This window comes from Scardinius erythrophthalmus (genome assembly GCF_964197995.2).
Source record: "Scardinius erythrophthalmus genome assembly, chromosome: 24".
NCBI classification, from domain to species: Eukaryota; Metazoa; Chordata; class Actinopteri; order Cypriniformes; family Leuciscidae; genus Scardinius; species Scardinius erythrophthalmus.
This window is the reverse complement of record NC_138244.1, coordinates 10,443,096-10,456,934: the sequence shown is the minus strand read 5'-3', so window position 1 is coordinate 10,456,934 and position 13,839 is coordinate 10,443,096. Positions and strand designations below refer to the sequence as shown.

General features: G+C 38.0%; 1 protein-coding gene across 2 annotated transcripts in view; it reads right to left on the bottom strand.

Moving 5' to 3' along the window:
• agbl1 (AGBL carboxypeptidase 1) overlaps window positions 1–13,839 on the bottom strand; it is a 162,068-nt gene that overhangs the window by 113,659 nt on the left and 34,570 nt on the right. For both annotated transcript variants that reach the window (XM_081355542.1, XM_081355543.1), the window contains exons 3-6: window positions 12,269–12,332; window positions 10,031–10,177; window positions 7,785–7,916; window positions 6,069–6,162 (exon numbers count right to left, since the gene is read on the bottom strand). In XM_081355542.1, the coding sequence (XP_081211668.1) occupies window positions 6,069–6,162; window positions 7,785–7,916; window positions 10,031–10,177; window positions 12,269–12,332 (437 nt within the window). The remainder of the gene's footprint in view (window positions 1–6,068; window positions 6,163–7,784; window positions 7,917–10,030; window positions 10,178–12,268; window positions 12,333–13,839) is intronic.

Below are 13,839 nucleotides of genomic sequence, written 5' to 3'. Positions count from 1 at the left end.
CATGACACCCTACTCGCGCAATCACACATCATCAGTGCGTTTCATGCTATGCAGAGTTAGACAGACGTCAGTCACCGAGCAACGCAACCGAAACAGCAGTCACCTTTTACAGTTCCTCCTAAACCAAAACAACAAAAGAGTGTTATGCTGCATTCACGCGAACAACTTCAGTAATTTGTAAGAGATGGAAACCTGTGACATTATAACCGGAGCAGTTTGTGACTCGAACTTATGTGTTTCAATGTGCAGAAATGAATCTGCAGCAGTCGGGCGGTACAGGTCAGTGCTCTTTAAATTGTTTATGTTAATTATTATTGTAATGTTCTGTGCTTTGACACATGATTTAGTTTGTTTGCTCCCTGCTGTACGCATTCATGTGTTTCAAAGGAGGCGTGGCTTTGGAGACGCTCTGAAGGGAGGGTGGGATCTTATGCTTTCAAAGTTAGCTCGCTATCACTAGCCTCTCTGAAAATTGCCTACCCTAACTTTTAGGCCTAGGCTTTTTAATATTTTTTTAAGACTTGCACAAATTAAATTAAGACCATATGGGCAGGATAGGGCGATGTCTATTCGGTAGCATTCTAAACCATAAAATAGCTGTAAAAACCTCACATTTCAGCCTTTAAACAATTTTTAAGAAAAGGGATGAGTCAATTAGAAATGATTATATTTATATTCCTCCAGTTAAAGGTCCCGTTCTTCGTGATCCCATGTTTCAAACTTTAGTTAGTGTGTAATGTTGTTGTTAGAGTATAAATAATATCTGTAAAATTATAAAGCTCAAAGTTCAATGCCAAGCGAGATATTTTATTTCACAGAAGTCGCCTACATTGAAAGGCCCGTTTGGACTACATACCTCTACTTCCTTCTTTAATGATGACATTAAAACCGTTTTCTGACTAACCTCCGCCCACAGGAATGCTCCCTCAACTCTACCGAAATTTGTTTATGTACTTGCGCACTTATAATAACTTAATGTGTTTACTCAGCTCTTACGGTGATTTTCTGAAGTAAAACTGACGCTTCATCTTTTGTGTGATGTACAATAAACTTTATTAAACTCATCAGTATATGTTTGATCATCATTCAGACAGCAGACTTGTAGGCTATTAATAAATAATGGATGCATACAAGCAGATGACAAATACGTTATAATAACCGTAATTAAACTACTAAACTATACCTGTTCCATCTCTATACAGCACTCTGACTCTGTAGGCATTATTGTCCGACTCGAAATGAACACTGTTACTGAGAGTTTCTGATATTATCATCATTCCGTGAGATGAAATTGTCCTGAGAGACTGAGCGCGAGCTCATGAAACTCCGCCCCCTGGGTCGTCCAGCAGCAGCTTATTTGCATTTAAAGGGCACACACTAAAACAGCGCGTTTTTCTGAGCCCCAAAAAATGACAATTTAAACATGCTGTAAAAAATGATCTGTTGGGTATTTTGAGCTGAAACTTCACATACACACTCTGGGGACATCAGAGACTTATTTTACATCTTGTGAAAAGGGGCATAATATGGGACCTTTAACAGCATTGTGTGTATGCTACATACAAATTCTGGGTAATTTTTTGCTGTGGGCTGAATGAAAATGCAAATTTCACTCTAGGTGGGCTTTTGGAACATCAGAAATATAACAGTTACCCTGGTAACCCACGTATACAAAGCACCTGCAATGTCAAATTTCTCTGAAAAGCAACGAGTTTGCAGGTGATATAAACCATAAGATAAACAATGTAATAATTCATCAACAGAAAATTATTAGCACTCTGCAGCTGCTTGACATAAATCTGTGGTATTTGTTGATTGCGAACTGCATCGAATGAGCCTGTAGAGAATGACAGTAAAATGAATAACAGAACGACAATAACGAACAAACAATATATAGAACAAAGGAACGTTTTACAAAACGAATGACAGATATAACAAAAAAAATGTTATACAGAACAAATGATAGAAAGGACAAACAAATGTTACAGGTAGAATTCCAGACAGATAAATAGATAGACAGAACAAACATTGACAGATAGACAGTCAGTCACTGGTTATGAAAGACTTCATCTAATTTGTTGTTTCTCACTCCCTGTGTCTCTAGTCACACCATGACGCTGTAAATCTTGAAAACCTCATTGACATACACCAGTATGTAGCCGGACCCCTACAGTGCGCAACATTGTTAAGACTCCATCACAGAGACAATATGTCATTCCCTGTTCACCAACTGCAAGAGAGCACAAACAGCCCAGCGGTTGAGCAGACGGGAGCTCGCTGACGCAAAACTGCTATTCTGTCCTCAGGATCGTCAAGCCACTTTACCCACAGCCTCTCTGTTTGCGGACTCTAGGAGCTCCATAAAGAAATCATATCATATCTCGCTTCAGCCGCTGTCAGAGTCTTTGAGTCACGCTGCTGATATTAATGCAAACAACGGCGTATTGCAATTTCGGTGGCAGGCAAATGCCATTGTTTCCCCAAGCAAACGGCTTGTCGCTTCTTTGAAATGACAAGCGGTATCAGTCGGTAGGACTACGAGCATCAGTGCACAGATGTTCTGCAGGGATTTGAGCTATGAGGCCAGGCTGTCAGCAGAAAGCCAGCAGACAAATTTGACAATAAGGCAGATCTGTTGATCTGTTCTGCCTGTGTATTTTCTTTTTTCCATATTCATCAGAGAGTGAACAGAGAGAAATTCTCAACGTAGATTGGAACTCTTTGCAGCGCACTGTAAAGGCCTCAGAGGCCGTTTTTAACCAATGTATGTATTACAGAGATATAGGCTTTCAAGTGATACTGAAGTGCTGTCAGCAGTCTAGAGGGATTGTATGTGTGGATGTAACAGCTTATGACATTTATAATCTGAGTTTACATGATTTCAGTGTGGGAAAACAGTTCTGCCAAGGGGGATAACCGGATCCAAAAGTGCAACTTTCCCAGAGCGATCAGTTCATTGAAAGGTTTCAAAGGTGAAATATGTAATCGCAAAACAAAAACAAAAACATGTCCCAGTGGTCTCTGGCCATGTTTAAAACAAAATTATTGCTTATACTGATTAGTGTGCAATAAATACTGCATACTAGCATTGGAGTGTTTCCCTCTTTTCCATCTCGCTTTTAAATCGCTTATGAATGCCAGTGCGGCCGATCACATTTTACTTTTGCAAATTAGCGGTAATTCGAGGGAGGCAATAGCTTGAATGGTGAGTTCATTATTATTCTTAATGAGAAACACAACAACAAAACAGCACAATGTCATAGGACTTTTATTAACAAAATGAATAAGACGGTTTTATTAGCAAAACGAATTAGCACGGCAGTCTCGTTGTTCTGGTGCGCTTGAAGGTGTGTGTGTAAATTAGAAGTGTTTCCTCCGGATGCTGCCACCTTCATCAGGCAAACTTTACAGATTGCCTCATTAATGTGTGCAGGTTCCCTGTTAGCACTGGGTTTAAATCCAAAATATTGCAGAAGAGGTGCTTTTACATTTCGCTTTGAAACCAAATCTTCCGCCATTGTCTTATCAGTCAGCTCGTCTCACTCTCGTCACGTGATAAATGAATCGGACTCCTGCTGCTGTGATCTGTGCTTCGGCTCAAGCTGAATTTAGCAGATGCGTTCAGATTTTAATTGTAGTGTCTGTTCTCAAACTAAACTAAATGATTTTTAGTGATAATGATTACTATAAGAAAATCTAAACGACGGTGGGAGGCGGTGTGGCGGCGGGCAAGTGATGTAATCGGTGTGCAATTAACACAGACTGTCGCAGCAAGCCTACTTAATTAAAACATTTTTATTATATATATACAAACAGAGCTTTGCATTGTCTACAGTATAACTACTATACAAGCCTAATGCATAGATATTAGTGTGCTAGCATGTTATTCTGAGCACAGTCCGTCTCCGCTAGTCTCCAAAGGGCTAAGCTATCTTGCCTCATTCTCTTGTTAATTTGGTGCTCACTGCCAACAGGTTAAGTGAAGCATCAGTGTCTAATTGACGGCCTGACCAATTAGTGGCCAGAGCTTCTGCTGATTGTGTAGCTGCTCTTAAATCGGAACTAAAGACTAGAGCTAATCAATGCCTCTCCAAGTCAATGCGATAACCTAAGGGCCCTCTCTGGCTGCTTAACTCCAGGAGCACAGCTCTGAGCCAGATAATGTCAAATTAAACCAACAATATTCAATGTAAGTCTAGAACTGGGTTACACCCTCATCTGATAAATGTGCTTGCCGGCTTGGTGCACTTGCAGATTTTCTTCTCTGGCGCGTCCATGTCAGAATTCCCACAAGACAGGAAGTGTACAGGAAAGAGAGAGAGCATTCTAATTAGATGGCATTCTGCTGTAATCCGCTGTATGCGTGCAGGGAGCTATCAGCAACTTGATATGGAATCGGTCCAGCTTTCCAACAGTTGGCAGAAGAAAGTACAGCGCCCTCTCTAGGCTCTCTGCAGTTACCCAACAGGGCTAGTCTGATGCCAACAGCATGTGTGCAGTGTTTTATCTGCCAGATGATAATATTTGGAACTGTTTCAAGATCAGCAATTCTTTTAATATAATGTTACAGAATTCCAGCAGAAGGAAGTCTATCCGCCAGTCATTAAATGCTCAGTACTACACAAAGTTTTTATGATAATACATTTTGTGAAATGAAATGCACTTTTCCTGATATCCCCTACACAGTGTACACTGCGTAGAAACAGTGTGAATCAGAACACAGCTTGGATCAGGGTCTGCTGCTCTGTGCAGCATCAAGACACACTCAACAAGCGCTGCACACTTCATGTGGGAATGCGTTTCCTGTCACTGCAAGTCAAGCACTGTTTACCAAAGTTAGGCTAGTAACTGCCAATCAGCACCTGGCTAGCACATATCTATGCAGCACATAGTTGCCAAACCCCTGTAAACAAGCATGTTCTGAGCATTTCAATGAGCACGACTGCTAAAATGAGTTGTATCGTGCATGCAAATTTCCCAGGACTGGATTTGATCTATGAGTTACAATGTAAGACGCTGTTTACACAAGACCAGAGCACAGAGGGCCGCATCTTCACGGTTGTGTTAGCATTTTTGGTTTGATAATCTGTCATGCCACATGCAGCGCAGCAAACAAACACACAACCCCCTACAGTCGACAAAATGAAGTCACTAAATATCTTAGGCTAAAAAGTCAAGTTGCGCAACTTCACTGAAACTAGAAACCATTTTTGACACTGGTTTAAGGAAAAAAAAAAAAGGCCTCGTCACCTTGCCATTTTCTACAAACAAGCTCAGCCTTGAAGCACAAATATTTAACAGAACATCTGCTATTTCAAGGGTTTGACATTAGGATTATGCTGTGGCCTTTAAAATAGCAAGGTGAGTCGGGTTGTGCCTGCAGGCGAGACAGAGACTCATTGTGCAGCGCCTGAAAAGTCAGACTGCTGACCTTCTGGTGTTGGAAGACACTGAAATCACTGAAAGTCAAATGATGACCCACTCAGATTCCAGGTGATATATATATGTCCTTATTTAGATTATTGCACTTATTAAATGGCATGAAAAATGACATCATTATTATTATTACAATAAAACTACTACTACTACTAATAATAATAATAATAATAAAACAGAAAAATAGTGGTAGCTATTTTTCCATTTAAAATCAATTTTATCATATAAAATATTGTCATACATGGCATACTGCAGTTATAAAAAGGTATTCAATAAATAGCTAAAATTATTTATTTAACTATTAAACGAATCCCACATTAGAACTATTTATATATTTAATATAAAAAAATAATAATAATAATAGTAATAAAAAATATAAACCTAAATAATACTGGTAGGGTCAGGGTCTATGTATGTCATAATTATAATATAATAATATATTATAATATAAGTTTTAGAATAATTAGAAGTTTTAAAAATAATAGAAATCTATGGTATGCATACTTAGTTATTTTGACTAATGTAAGAATGCGTGAGTAATGTAATGACCAGCCTTCCCAACACTGTTCTTACCCTCAAGTTGGAGCAAGAGCATACGCCAATGACGCACCCACATGAAATTTGATACTCACTTGACGGTGCGTAAGTGTTTGGTGGTATGTGGAGATATAAGCTTGAAGACCACATCCAGCCCTCGGTTCTTCCCCAGCAAGTCGGCCGTGGTCACTAAAACACCAGATATGTAATTAACACAATATAAAAAGTCTTTGCAACATTGCTGAACCCAACACCACTGAAAATATAACATTTCATAGTGCTGTAAACCGGATCCCCATGTCAATCTTGTGTGGGGGAGATCGTTCTCCACAAGGATAGACTCAAGGGGGAATTTAAAGAGACCATCGAAGTCCCAACTTCATCCATATAAACAAGACATGTGCCCAGATGATATTTCTTCTATTAATATATTGTGCTTGCTACAAGCTACCTAGCATCATAAACACTGACGGTTGCTACAGCGGAATCAGTGTCCAAGAGCACAGGCTGTACGTCTAGTGTTTCAAAAATATATAGATTCCAGCTTTTATGATAAAACATAAAAGAACACTTCTGGATGCCTTTTCGGAACGATAACTGAGTGGTGCATTTCTCACGGTCACAACCTGAGAGCTGAAATTCCCGTGCTGGTATCATTCTTAGGATAGCTGTCACATAACTGATAAACAGACCCCACACTATCAACTCCGCATACAGCGAGAAGACGACTGCATTTGAAATAAAACCCAACAAAGGCCGATTTGCATTTTATGGCCGATTACCCGTTATCGCATTCTCCATAAAAACAAGCACTAGTGGAATTGCATACCAATAGTAAATCAAAGGTGGAGGAAAACCTCCTCCTACCACATGTAGAGCAAAAACACAATATATTCATCTTTAAGTTAGATTTTAATATGGTGGGTGCATAAATACAGCAGTAATGAAGGTTCTGAGCAAATGGCACAATAAGAACTAACGCTTGGTTTGCAATTTCACTTGAATGCTCTATAGCTGGAAATGTGTTATGAAAGTTGGGAAAATAACCATAGATACAAAGAAATAAACAGATGTTCATCAAAAAAGCTGTTATATAGGAATTATATGAAACCGCAGAGGTACACAGGGAGAAAGTAAGGTGATGGAACATGAAAATGGAACGAGACTTCTCAACATGGAAAAGCCATTATTGTAGATTGTGAAATGTGAATTGTTGGGAACTGTTTTCAATTCCATTACACTTTCTTTCAAAAGTCTGTCTTTTTTCCTCTTTTTTTTTTTTTTAAAGAAATGACTTTATTCAGCAAGGATGTATTAAATTGATCAAAAGTGACAGTAGACTTAAAAAAAAATCCCTATATTCCAAATTAATGCTGTTCTTTTGAACTTTCTAATCAATGAATCCTGAAAAAAATGATCAAGGTTTCCACAAATATATTAAGTAGCACATTTAAAAATATATTAAAATAAAAATCAGTTATTTTAAATTACAGTAATATTTTACATTATTATAGTTTTTACTGTATTTTTAATCAAATAAATGCAGTTGTTAAGCATAAGATACTTCTTTCAAAAACATATTTTAAAACCCAAACAGAAGTGTATATTATAGTTTTTATTTAGTTAGCTTTTCAAGATTAAAACTGTCATCCCAACTGAGATTAATTCATGCAAAAATGTATTGACAATTCACGTTTTTAGAGTCAAAGAAGCTACTTTAGCTTATTTGAGTGTAGCTCATCTACTTTAAATCATGAGGAGAAAGCTTAGCTTAGGAAGGCAAAAATGAACTGATCGCAGATCTGACTCACCAGAAGAGCAGAAGACTTTGAGGACCCAAAGACAGGCTGCGGCTCTCCGGGCATTCTTTGCATTCTGTCTTAACAAACCCAGAACCACCAAGACGGCATCTGCCTTCTGTGCTTTCAGACCAATTTTACGATCTGAGGGAAATAAGAAAAGTATGTTCCTCTTTGACATTCATTAAATGTACATTTGTATCATCTTGTTTGACAGTGTTTGCTCACTACAGGGATCTGGGAAGGCAACATTTTTGAGCTGTTGGCAGCTGTGATGAAACAGATTACTTTGGTTTGGAGATCAAAACCACATTTGCTGGGATGTCTAATAGGGAAATTGGGATATCAAAGGGACAACTTCACTTTCAAATTCAAATACAAATTCAGATTCATTCTAAGTCTGAATGCAAGAACAGGAGTGATACACTAGATCAGCCCTAAACAGTTTAAGGTTAACATGAAATCATTATGACCCTATTTAGATTTAACACACATTCATGGATTTAATGTGTACAATTCCTTAGTAAATAAATAAATAAATACTGTAGGTAGGCTTCAATATAGAGGAGAGACCACTGATCCCATTTGATTGTACAGTAGTATCTAAAGGGGCTATATAAATGTTTCATTCATTCATTCATTTAAGGTTGGGAACAACATTATGGTTAGTAAATGATGACAGTATATTTGGGTGAGCTATCCTGTTTTTAAGATGAGAAATAGCATAGTTACTAAAATGCAGTAGGATGTAACAGTATTTCCACATTGTAAATGAACTATTTATGGATCTGGAAGTGCATATCATTGCACCATTTGAAACAGACAATGATCTCTGCTTTGTAAATGCAAATGGATTATTGAAAACTGTGTGCGTGCTGGAAAATGCGGTCTGTAAAACCCCACTGCCCATGAGAAATGTTATAGAAATAATTCAAATCTACCACATGACCCAGCATCCCGCAGGCCCACCATGACTGCAAGCGCTTACAAAAACAGCTTGATCACAAAAAAAGTCCCTGTTTGCGACAGATGGAGTTTGTTTTTAGACTTGTTTTGTCTAAATGGAAAAGGAAGACGTGAGGACGAAAGAAAACATTCCCTGAGGTTCTGACTCGCCCTGTTGCTGAGGTTCATTAGGACAGACATCAAAGTGCAAGAGTGGAACGCTGACAGACACAAGATCCACCGAGGGATCAAACACTCACTCCTTAAGTTACACAACATCGAAACATTGACCATGCTTGTGCTTATATGGTGACCTCTGACCCCACAGGATCGAGGGCTTTTACCTGACCCGACAGTGACCCCACACATGCTGTCTGCACCCTGCACACGAGATGTGACTAATGGCCAATCCATATATGAGAGGCATCTATTTTTGTAAGGTGCTATTTATAGCAATTCAACCATGAATTCAGAAATACTAAGCACTAAATATGACTAAATTATAAATCGTAATGAGAAATATGACTTTTTCCCACAGTGAGAATGACTGAAAAAAAAAAAAAGAGTTGGGAGAGAAAAAAAGTCAAATTGAATTGGAGTTCAACAAATCTGAGGTTATTTTTTGTCCACACAAAAGTTGTTGGGCGAATGACAAAAAAAAAACAAGATTTGACGTTGAAAGAATAGTTTAGCTAAAATATGGCATTGATTGTTTACATATCCTAATGTTGTTTGAAACCAATTTCCTGCCATTTTTTCCAGTGGAAATTTGAAATAAAATTCAAATGCTCTTTTATACACTAGCTGAAATGTAGGCCACCATTTACCGGTGTTGTTATAGTTAACGGAACCTGTTACAAATTGGAATAAAGCTGAAGTAAGATAAACTATAAATATTAGATGGAAAAATGTAGATATTAGATGTAATATAAATATTAATAAATAAATATTAGATGAACAGTAGAAATGATACCTTGACAACTAACTGAAATAAGTTGAAGTACTAAAATTAGTAAAACTAAATTAGTAAATAAATTAAAGCTAAACAGAAATGTACAAAAGCTAAAATGACAAAAGCACATACAATTACTAAAACTCAAACTTTAAAATTAAAATTAAAACTGATAAAATTAAAAATATATGAATAAATACTATAATAGTATATAAATAATACTATAATATTTGCATTTGGTTTTTGCATTGCTCAGGGAAATCTGTTTTGTCATCAGTAAAATAACACTATAATAATCATAGGTTAAAAAAAAGTTGTGTCAATCATTCCCGTGTCTCCTCCCCTTCCCCCCCCCACTCACCTCGGTGGCCCACCTTGGCCAACAGGTGCAGTAGCGGCAGCAGGACGGTGTAGTTGGGTGTGAAGCTGTGGGCTGAGTTCACCAGAGCCGTCAGCAGAGCCTCACTGCCTCCTTTCGATATCATATGATGAATCCGTCTGTCTGTGCCTACAGGAAACACAGCCATAATTTCACAAAATGTCAAATTTAGGCTGATAACAACTCTCAGTGGTGCCATCTTTGCCACTGGCGGATTATCACAAGATGATGTCTGGGTTTATTTTCGACTTTCTTTCAGAACTTATGAAAATTCGTGCTGATTAGAACTTTGTGCTGGAGGCTGGTGAATAAATTTGGCTAATTACTTTGCTGTGAATTCATTTCAGATTACAGGATTAGTATAGCACTGCTCCACCTCTACAAGAGTATTACTCGATAGATTTGTTGGTGAATAATAGACTAGAATAAGCCCAAGATATGGAAATAAATATAATTGAAAGTGCAGTTTATATAATAAGATCCTGGGAGAAATGTGCAGTGACGTCATGTTTCATTAGGGCTGCTTTAAAAGGTTTCATTTTGAAGCTAATCCCTCTGGATTACTGCAGTTTTTTCAACATTTCAACCCATCATATTTTTTTCTGTGTTCTCTCAAGTTCTCTTAATTTAAATCAAGTACATTATTTACATTTGTTCATTTAGCAGATGCTTTTATCCAAAGCGACTTAGAAAATGAGAAAAAAGTGATTCATTACACAGTTTCTTCACGCTGGGACACGATAAATTGAAATGTATATGAAAAGTATACTGTATATGGTGGTTTCTTCAATTATGGGCACTTTTTGTCCAGTGATTGTCTTGCCTTTAACCATATTCTGTTGCAGATATTATATTTAAAATATTTTTTTAATAAAATTGCTTCTTTGTCTTGCTTTATATATTATAAAGACCCTAATATTATAGTATTATTATAAATACAAAACTATAAAATATTTTCAGACATTTTTCATGCATATTTAACAGGTTGACAGGACAAAAAAAAAAAAAAAAAGGTACATTTACCTTGATTATTCTTTGATTTCTTTGAAATCACCCCCATCTTATTCACTATTCCCTACATTACTCCACTAATTTAGTCCACTTGAATTCGGACACTAGTGCACCGGAAGGGCTGCCGCTTTTGCATAGTTTGTCCAGCCGCTCCAGTAACTCTGTCATGGAAACTATTAATAAACCTTAATTAAACAATTTAACAATCAATTAAAAAGGAACTCATGATATTACGCTGTACCCACATTGGACCAGAGGTTTGGAAAATGGATGGATGGACTATTCAGCTGCAGGCGCCATCTACTGGTCAGACGCGGGAATTCATTCGGCACACGACTCTCACATTGCATTATGGGTATTCTCTAGCCGTTGAGCATACATCGGTTGTACACTCATTATTGTGGTGTATTGTGGGATCGAATGAGTGCACTCAATGTTCACAACTACAAATGGCTGTCCCCTCAAACAGTGCCCCATTTAAGGCTATAGGAGGCGATTTCAGACACAGCCTCTGTTTTCTTTATGTCATATTTCATCTCAAGCATAATCTTCACTGACACTGTTGTCTCCTTTGTAACCAATTACACTAACTAAAAATTTTAATTGGGGCAAAATTGTTATATAGAAATGACACCACAGCTGAGTGTTGTAATGTGTATAAATTAATATAAATATTTTGTAAAAAAAAACAATAAATTGGCCAGATTATTTTACGCTAGATGATCAATTTAAAATATTATTTTTTATTATTGATAGGAACAACAATAAGTATAATAATAATACAATGAATTTATGATAGATTTTCATATTTTGAGGTTGAAAGTATAGGTTCAGATTCAGAATAAGAGTAAAACAAACAAAAAAAGTCATCTGAAAAGTACCAATAGCATAGCAAATGCATGCTGAAAAGCTTTTTACTGAGCTTTTTACTGTTTTACTGAGACTTAAATAAGCAAATAAATAAATAAATTATTGTTAAAATATATTACAGTAGTATAAGTCAATCACCAGAACATAAAAATGCCCAAAGTTGAAGAAACCTATATATCAGCATATTTATTTTTTGTGAAGGTGGTTTGTGGCTTTATTGGACACACATGGTTTCACTCCTTATGGTTGATTAAACAAATTTCAGCACACTTGCAATCAGTGCAGAGACGTGACAGAAAATGAATCAACAAATTTGGCTGTAGGTAAAGGGCATCTCACCTGCTGACAACAGTTCATCCAGGACATTGAGGATGTTTAGCATACTCTCGATGTCTCCAGCGTTCTGGAAAGAGAACAACACACTTAAACAATGAAGCTTAAAGGGGGGGTGAAATGCTCATTTTCACTCAATCTCATGTTAATCTTGAGTACCTATAGAGTAGTATTGCATCCTTCATATCTCCAAAAAGTCTTTAGTTTTATTATATTTATAAAAGAAAGATAGGCTGTACCGAGTCTTTCCGGAAAAAAACGAGCGGCTTGAGGCGGGCCGTGTGGGCGAAGCTAAAGCTGTGCTAACGCGCCGAGCTAACAACAACACACAGAGACATTAGAAGCAGTTTTACTCACCGCCCGGTTCCAACCACGACCGCGAACCTTTATCATTGTGACTGCTCGATCCTTAAGCATTAGATGATCTGCAAATCCGTCAATCTGGGCTTTGTTTATAAAACAAGCATCGTCGAAATGCAGGGAACAAACAGTCTTGCACAACCTCTGTTGATGCTCTAAAAAAACAAACTCCATCCACTGGTCCCTTAACGCCGGGTTCTTTGGGAATCTGTGCAGGGCTGTCTTGCCCTGGCAACCAAAAACCCACTTCTTTGGTGACATTGACTTCCCTAAAGCCGAGCGTTGCACTTTGATGGGCGTACTGCTTTCGCTCTCTTGCTCTGGTCTAAGGTTGCGCGCGTGCCCGCGTCCTTCCGGAGAAGTGCCCTTAGGACCCGTATAAGGAAATTCCGCTACATCTGACGTCACACATGCCCATACTCGAAAAAAACTTTCCGAAACTTGTGACAAACCGGAAGGAGCATTCTTGGAACAGAAATACTCCTTCAAACGTACAATTTAATTTTTGAAACTTTGTCCATGTTTAGCATGGGAATCCAACTCTTTAACAGTGTAAAAAACTCAGTATGCATGAAATAGCATTTCACCCCCCCTTTAAAGTTGAACCTGGCTTCTGCATTACGATTACCTATAGTGTCCACACAAAATTTATCTCAACAAATAGGAAACAATCTAAGCAACTAAGATGACATTACTATTTACAACCCATGTGATATATAGCGTTGAGTGTGTCCTGGCTGGCACAGCGAAATCTTCCAGCATTGTGTCTCTTTTCAGAATGCAATGGGGGCTCGTACCCCGGCGGGAACCCAGAGCCCTGTGGTTAAAAGCAGCAGCAGTTGACGGGTAGGCAGTCGGGGGCCGAAATCCTCAGAGAAGGAACTCCACAGCTGGGGATTCAAGCTTCGGCTCTCATTATAGGGCAAAAATGGCAGAGAAAAAGGAGAGAACACAACACTGTCCTGCCTGCATCTGTGGTGGCCGTGTCTTTCTGACAGTGGCCATTTAATCCTATTAGGCATCTCCACAGCCAACTGCTCCACAAAGAGTTCTGTCCTGCCAGGGAGCTGCCGCTCTTACCCACATTAGTGAACCGACAAGATATGGGGCTAGTTTCTGTAGGTGTGGAGACATATTGTTTGGGCCTATAATAATAGATGCATTCTGGACCGTGTTATTTTAGAATTATTTATATACTATTACAGTATTTATTAAAT